Raw genomic sequence first — 8,206 nt, 5'->3', positions numbered from 1 at the left:
TCCCCTCCCGGCGAGCTCAACAAAGGGCGTCGGGGCATGGCGGGGGCCGGGGCTGGGCCGCCCGCTTAGCGCCGGTGCGGGCCCGGGATGGCGGCTCAGGGCGGCGGGTGGCGGTGGGCGCTGGGGTTGGGGATGGCGCTGGCTTTGGGGCTGGGCGGCCGCCGCTGCTGCTGTCCCGCCGCCGCCCAGCCGTTCCTCAACGCTTCGGCCGTTCCCGAGCGCTGCCGCCGCCCCGCGACCTGCGAGCGGCTCCGATACAGCGCTTGCCTGGGATCGGCGCTGCCTTACGCCGCTACCTCCACGCTGCTGGCAGCCGACTCCGACTCGCAGGAGGAGGCTCACGGAAAGCTCCTGCTCTGGTCCGGTAGGGACGGGGCTGAGGGTTGGCGGGGAGTCGGGGGTGCTCCGGCCCTGCGCCGTATAGCGGGGTTGGGGGGGGCAGTAGGCGAGAGAGGGAGGTATGTGGGAGGACGTGCACAGTCAGGAGTCTGGGAAAGGCCTGAAAAGGGCACTGGGAAGGGGTGTGGTGGTGGGCACTGGGCCTGAGGAGCACTATTGAAGGGCACAGGATGGTAGAGTATACAGAGGAGCAGTATAGTGAGGGACGGGATGGGTACAGACTGGAGGGGAGCAGTATAGGATGGAGGGTAGCAGTGAGGTGGGGGGCAGGATGGGTACAGGATGGAGGGGAGCAGTGTACTGAGGGACAGGATAGGTACAGTCTGGAGGGGGAGCAGTATGGTGGGGGACAGGGGACAAGCGTGGCACTCCAGAGGCTTTATAGAGGGTGGGACAGTGCAGAGTGGGTTCTGCCCCATCCCAACCCTATACACAGTTGCCATGGGGACAGGGGGACATTGTGGGGTGGCAGGGATAGAATGACATGGGGTGGGGGACACAGCATGACACAGAGTGGAAGGGACAGGGTGACCTGGGGTGGCAGGGACAGGGTGACACAGGGTGGGGGATACAGGGTGACCAGAGGTGACAGGGACAGGATAACACAGGGTGGCAGGAACTGGATGACACAGGGTGAGGTATACAGGGTCACCTGGGGGTGGCAGGGGCAGGGTAGCACGGGGTGGGTACACAGGATGACCTGAGGTTGATGGTACTATCCCCACAGGCCTGCGCAATGCCCCACGGTGCTGGGACGTCATCCAGCCCCTGCTCTGCGCTGTTTACATGCCCAAGTGTGAGGATGGCCAGGTGGAACTGCCCAGCCAGACCCTCTGCCAAGCCACCCGGGCACCCTGCACCATCGTGGAGCGTGAGCGTGGTTGGCCTGACTTCCTCAAATGCACACCTGACCGCTTCCCCGAGGGATGCCCGGTATGGGGGGCACATGGGGAGGGCACCCTGCAGGACTTGGAGGGTGTCAGCGGGTGAAAAGCTGGACATGAGCCACCAGTGTGTCCTCCCAACCCAGATCCAGCTGTGTCGTGGGCTAATCCCCAGCAGTGAGGGCAGCAGGTGGAGGGAGAGGATTCTGCCCCTCTGCTGCACTCTGCTGAGACCCCACCTGTAGTGCTGGGACCAGCGCTGGAGTCCTCAGTACAGCAGAGACGCAGAGACATGGACGACTTGGAGTGAGGCCAGGGGAGACCACAGCAATGATGGGAGGGCTGGAAGCCCTCTGCTGTGTGGCCAGGCTGAGAGAGTTGGGGTTGTTCAGGCTGGATAAGAGAAGGCTCCCAGGAGACCTTCTGGTGGCCTTGCAGGACTTAAAGGGGCTGAGAAGAAAGATGGAGAGGGAGTTCTGAGCAGGGCCAGTTGTGGCAGGACAAGAGGTGATGGTCTGAAACTAAAAGGGGGAAATTTAGATTGGATGCATGGAAGATGTTCTTCACGATGAAGGTGGTGGGACCTTATCCCAGGTTGCCCAGGATGGTGACAGAAGTCCCATCCCTGCAACCATTCCAGGTCAGGTTGTTTGAAGCTCTGAGCAACCTCATGTAGTTGTTGCTGACTACCGGGGGTTGGACTAAATGGCTCTTGAATGTCCCTTCCAACCCAAACCATTCTATCACTCTGTGAAATCCCCATGGGGCAACAGAAGCATGGAAAGATCTCCAGCCCTCTGCATGGGACCAGTGTCCACTCCTTCACTGTGGAGGTGCATCCTCCTCCTTCTCACAGCCTCTGTTCTTCTCTGGCAGAACGAGGTGCAGAACATAAAGTTCAACAGCTCGGGGCAGTGCGAGGCACCGCTGGTGAGGACAGACAACCCCAAGAGCTGGTACGAGGATGTGGAGGGCTGTGGCATCCAGTGCCAGAACCCCCTCTTCACCGAGAAGGAGCACCGTGAGATGCACGTCTACATCGCCGCCTTCAGCTCCGTCACCATCTTCTGCACCTTCTTCACCCTGGTGAGACGAGCTGGGGACGCGATGCGGCGCCTCCAAAAGGGGGACCAGGCACTGAGCTGTCCCTTTGCTCCCCCTCCACCAGGCCACGTTCATTGCTGACTGGAGGAACTCCAACCGCTACCCTGCCGTCATCCTCTTCTACGTCAACGCCTGTTTCTTCGTGGGCAGCATTGGCTGGCTGGCGCAGTTCATGGACGGTGCCCGCAAGGAGATCGTCTGCCGAGCCGATGGCACTATGCGGCTGGGAGAGCCCACGTACGTCACCTTCATCCCCACCCTGGCCACCTCGCCAGAGGTCTCCCCCAAGGCCTAAGAGGGCTCTTGGGATTTCTTGGGCACATGGAGGATGCCCTGCTCTTGGGGTAGGAGAGACCTCCTTCCTCTCTTTGTCCTCTCATGGAGGTTGGGTGACATTCCTGTCTCACCTCCTCTTGTAGCTCCAATGAGACGCTGTCCTGCGTCATCATCTTTGTCATCGTCTACTACTCGCTGATGTCGGGTGTCATCTGGTTTGTCATGCTGACCTACGCCTGGCACACCTCCTTCAAGGCTCTGGGCACCACCTACCAGCCACTCCTGGGCAAGACCTCCTACTTCCACCTCATCACCTGGTCCATCCCCTTTGTCCTCACTGTGGCCATCCTGGCTGTGGCACAGGTAACAGGACCATCATCATCCTATGTCCTTCTGGTTCCCTCCCATGGTGATGTTGTGGATGCCTTCTCCCTCCAGGCATTCAAGGCCAGCTTGGACAAGCAACCTGGTCTCGTGGGAGGTGTCCCTGCCAATGGCAGGAGGGGTTGGAACTGGATGATCTTTAAGGTCCCTTCCAACCCAAGCCATTCTATAAATGAATGGGCGTGGGGAGGGGTAGCCACAGCCAACTGACCCACATCACGTGCCCATCTCTGGCAGGTTGATGGTGACTCTGTCAGTGGCATCTGCTTCGTGGGCTACAAGAACTACCGCTACCGGGCCGGCTTTGTCCTGGCGCCCATCGGCCTCGTCCTCATCGTTGGGGGCTATTTCCTCATCCGGGGTAGGTGTGGACTCATCTCGGCGTGGGGACAGGGTCACAGTGGGTGTTCCCTCAACCTTGACCACCTCATCCTTCTTCCACCACAGGGGTCATGACTCTCTTCTCCATCAAGAGCAACCACCCTGGGCTGCTGAGCGAGAAGGCAGCCAGCAAGATCAACGAGACCATGCTGCGCCTGGGTGAGCATCCAGGCCCAAATCTGGGTGGGACTGGGGACATTTTGTCCCCTGGACCTGGACAGCTCCATCCCACCTTCTGGGGTGTGGCTGCAGCAAGGGACAAAGCCATAGCGATGGTGCTATGGCCTTGGTGAAGCATCTTCTGGTGTTGCTGAGGTCTGACTGAACCAGGGTTGTCCCACTTCTCCTCCAGGCATCTTTGGCTTTTTGGCCTTCGGCTTCGTCTTCATCACGTTTGGCTGCCATTTCTACGACTTCTTCAACCAGGCGGAGTGGGAGCGCAGCTTCCGGGAATACGTCCTGTGAGTGGGACACTGGTGCCATCCCAGAGCCTCCAAGCACATTGCAGAGTGGGGAACCCCTTGTCCCCAGCCAGTGTTGCCACCACAGAGCTGGTGAGTGGTGCTGGGTGTCCCTCTCCTCATGGTCAGCATCCTGTGTCTGTCCCCACAGGTGTGAGGCCAATGTGACCATCGCTACACAGACCAACAAGCCCATCCCAGACTGTGAGATCAAGAACCGTCCAAGCTTGCTGGTGGAGAAGATCAATCTCTTTGCCATGTTTGGCACTGGAGTCTCCATGAGCACCTGGGTCTGGACCAAGGCCACCCTGCTCATTTGGAAGCGCACCTGGTGCAGGTGGGACCTTGAGAATGTCACTTGGGCTCCACGTGGCCCTTCCCTGCCCCATCCAATGTCCTGAGATGTTGGAGGTAGTCACCAAACCCTTGTCCATCACGTCAATGAGTTGTGGCCTCACAGCAGGCAAGAAGGAGGTGGCCTCTTCCACTTTGCAGGTGTCTCATGTCCTGTTTGTGGGACATCCTCCAGCCAAGGGCCTTGTCCGTGTCTAGAGGAAGAGTGGGAGATGGGGAGGGTCCCCGTGCCCCCTGCTGTGACACCTAAGGTTGTGTGTCCCTGGTGCCTGGGCCACCACATGTCCCTGCTCTGACCACTGTGTCCCCAGGCTGACGGGGCAGAGCGATGACCAGCCCAAGAGGATCAAGAAGAGCAAGATGATTGCAAAGGCCTTCTCCAAGCGCAAGGAGCTGCTGCGTGACCCGGGCCAGGAGCTGTCCTTCAGCATGCACACGGTCTCACATGATGGCCCTGTGGGTATGTACCAGGGGGACTTGGGTTTTCCTGGGGCTCCTCACCATCAGTGAATCATTTTGGTTGGAAGAGACCTCGATTATCATCAAGTCCAACTCTTAACCCAGCACTGCCAGGTTGCCACTAAACCATGTCCCTTGGCAGCACATATATGGAGCTTTAAAACCCCTACCAGAAAGGGGACTCTACCACTGCCCTGGAAAGCCTGGGCCAGGCCTTGACAGCCCTCAAGGGGAAGAAATTGTTCTTCATGTCCAACCTGAACCTCCGCTGGGGTAACTTGAGGCCATTTCTTCTTGTCCTGTCACTTGTTCCTTTGGAAAAGAGACCAACTGCCACCTGGCTCCAGCCTCCTTTCAGGGAGTTGTAGAGAGCCAGAAGGTCTCCCCTCAGCCTCCTTTTCTCAAGGCTGAGCCCCACCACGTCCCTCAGCTGCTCCTCAGAAGTTCTCCAGACCCTTCTCTTTCTACTCCAGACCCATCACCAGCTCTGCTGCCCTTCTCTGGACCTGTTCCAGCTCCTCAATGTCCTTCCTGGAGTGAGGGGCCCAAAACTGACCCCAGGATTTGAGAAGTGGCCTTACCAGTGCCCAGTCCAGGGGCACAATCCCTGTGCTGGTACTGTCCATCCACTCCTTGACCTGTGGCTCCCCCATTGTCTTTGCAGCTGGTTTAGCATTTGACATCAACGAGCCATCAGCTGATGTCTCCTCAGCATGGGCCCAGCATGTCACCAAGATGGTGGCCAGAAGAGGGGCTATCCTGCCCCAGGACATCTCCGTGACACCCGTGGCAACCCCTGGCAAGTCCTTAGCGTCCATTTGGGGCACCTCTGGTGGGACAAGATGGGCTGAGGGGTGTTGGGCATGTGGGGGGAGGCAGAGCTGGGGGACTGAGGCTGGTGGGAGGGGTACAGGGCAGGATGTGGCCGCTCTCACCCACCCCATGTCCCACAGTGCCACCAGAGGAGAGGCCCAACCTCTGGGTGGTGGAGGCTGACGTCTCCCCCGAGCTACAGAAGCGCAGTGGCCGCAAGAAGAAGCGGAGGAAGAAGAAGAAGGAGGAAGTGTACCCAGGTCCTGAGCACTGCCTGGGGGGTTCTGCAGCACACCCAGCCCCCAGTGCTGTCCCTCGCCTGCCCCAGTTGCCCACCCAGCCCTGCCTGGTTGCCTTTGCCCCTGATGCCATTCCAGGACTCCCACCTGAAGCCACCTTCTCAGGAGGACCATGGGATGGCCACCGCAGAGCCAACGTGTTCCACCTCATCAGCAACCCCTTCTGCCCCGAGAATGGGTCCCCTGAGGAGGAGAGCCCGGGCACCAGCAGCAGGCACCAGCAGTGCAACGGGAAGCTGCTCTGGCCCCCCAGCCATGGCCCCTTGCCCCATGGTGGTGGTGGGTCCAGGACTCAGGGCCGACGAGCTGGCTTGGCTCCCATCCACTCTCGGACCAACCTGATGGACACTGAGCTGCTGGATGCCGATTCGGACTTTTAAGCCTTGGTGGGACATTGTGAGGTGATGGGGACAGGTGAGATGAGACCCAAAGCCTCATCCAGCATGAGGAACCTGCAGGGGACACCAAAGCTGCCTTGTCCCACTGTGAATGGCCCCAACATCTGATGTCTCCACGCAGTCTCTGCCCTGGGAGGATGGCGTTTCTTGCTGGGCAAGAAGAGCTTTGGAAGTGGCCTCCTGGCAAACACTACAAGAAGAGAAACGACCTCACCCAGGTCCTGCAGGGATTTAAGGATAAGGGAGGTGGAGAAGGACAGGAGCTGGTTGCCCCTACCCAGGGCTAGAAGGTCCGTAGAGCTTCCAAACACTTGTGCCAATAGTTGTATTTTTTACCTTATTTTCATTTTTGTAAATCTTTTTTGTAACACCTTGAGATGTGGTGGCCAGGCTGAAACCTCTCCCCAAAGGCAGTGTGTCTGGAGGGGGGGGGTCACCCTGGTTATGTGGTCATGAAGGTGTTGGGTAGAAGGTTGGACTCGATGATCTTAGAGGTCTTTTCCAAACTTCATGATTCTGTGATTCTTACTATTTTTTTTGGGGGGTGCTCCCCTATTCCTTCAGTGGTTCCAAAGTGCCTTCAGGCTCCTCCAAGAACTGAACCAGACTCAAACTGGAGAGTTGGTGGCACGACAGTCCGTGGGGAAGAGCCAGAATGGGTGGTTGGTGGGATGGCAGTCCTTGGGGAGATACTGAACCAGACCCAAACTGGAGGGTTGATGGGATGGCAGCTCCTAAAGAGGAGCCTTACCAGACCCAGAGTAGAGAGTTAGTGGAACGGCAGCCCCTGGCTACGGGAGATGGGTCTGGTGGAGCTATGTTGGGGTGCTCCTCAAGCCACGATGAGATAGAACCCCACAGTTTAACCCCATCCATGGGGTTGCCTTTGCTTTCTGAGTGCTCCAACCCCCTGAGCAATGCTGATTATTGCTTTTTAAGGGAAAACAAAAGCAATTTAGAGCACACCTTGAGGTGGGAGACATTCAGTCCCTGCTGGTGTCCCTCTCTGTCATCCCCACACACGCCTCTGTTGCACCCTGGGAATCACCTGGTTGACTTCTTTATCCCAGTGACCTCCATGGGTGGGTTGTTTTTTTTTTTGCTGTATAAAGGAAAAGCCCTCCTGTATCAGTATTAAATTTGCCAAGTTTCCATTGCCAATATCTGCCCTGGATTTTTTTGGGAGGCCCCAAGAACAAAGTTTGGTCTAAAAGTCTCCAACTCTTTTCAAACCTCCTTTAAACACTCCTTGAAATGGCTTAAATTGCTTTAAATTGCCTTAAAACCAGCTTTAGCCTCCCATGTCCCAGCCATTTCACCTGTGGAAGGAGCTGGTGTGGTCTCTGGGGGCTTTGGTAGCAAATTTAGGAGGGGGGAGGGTGTGTCCTTTGCCAGCAGATGGCATCATGGGATTAAATATTCCCAAACCAGCAGCTGGGGTGGTCCCGGTTTGGGGTGCTGCTGGTTGCTTTGGTGCAACATGGTTCCATGAGGTATGCAGATGGTGTTTTGGGGTCAAACACTGCTTTTAGAGTGTCCTTTCTAATTTCATTTTTTTTTTAATCTGGGTGCTTGGAAAGACCCAAATCCCTCTAAAATTTGTGTGGAATTTGCCAGGGAACTGCATATTCCTGGTGGACTTTCTGTGAGCCAGGGTGGGTTGAACCCATCAAGGGCTCTGCACTGGGGTGGGTGGGTGGGCAGCAGGAGACCAAGGTAAAGTTTGGTGCTTCTGGGGTAAAGCAAAATGTTTCTCTTTAACCATCTTTAGTTTATTTCTCCCCTTCTTTATTTCTCTAAATTCCATTTTTATGAGCTGCTATTTTTGAAGGGGAAAAAACCAACAAAAAAGATTGGAGATGCTGCTCCCAAATGAGGTGGGTTTGGGGAACCAAAAGCTAAAATACTTGCATCTTGAAGTGACAGGAGACATCCTGACCCCATCAGATACCCTCAGGTATCAAACCCCCTTGATTTGGCAAAAAGTGAACAAA

General features: G+C 56.9%; 1 protein-coding gene across 1 annotated transcript; it reads left to right on the top strand.

Annotated features, from left to right (window-relative positions):
• SMO (smoothened, frizzled class receptor) lies at positions 1-7,496 on the top strand. The gene is made up of 12 exons (XM_054178794.1): positions 1-364; positions 1,127-1,332; positions 2,160-2,369; positions 2,452-2,624; positions 2,807-3,026; positions 3,285-3,408; positions 3,495-3,587; positions 3,781-3,889; positions 4,041-4,226; positions 4,555-4,703; positions 5,367-5,501; positions 5,656-7,496. The coding sequence occupies exons 1-12, from the start codon at positions 88-90 to the stop codon at positions 6,192-6,194; spliced, it is 2,421 nt and encodes an 806-aa protein (XP_054034769.1). The 5' UTR covers positions 1-87; the 3' UTR covers positions 6,195-7,496.
• Positions 7,497-8,206: the final 710 nt, after the last annotated feature.

The sequence above is a fragment of the Dryobates pubescens genome, chromosome Z, assembly GCF_014839835.1.
Source record: "Dryobates pubescens isolate bDryPub1 chromosome Z, bDryPub1.pri, whole genome shotgun sequence".
Classification (NCBI taxonomy): Eukaryota; Metazoa; Chordata; class Aves; order Piciformes; family Picidae; genus Dryobates; species Dryobates pubescens.
Note: the sequence above shows the minus strand (reverse complement) of the source record. Positions and strands in the feature narration are given on the sequence as shown.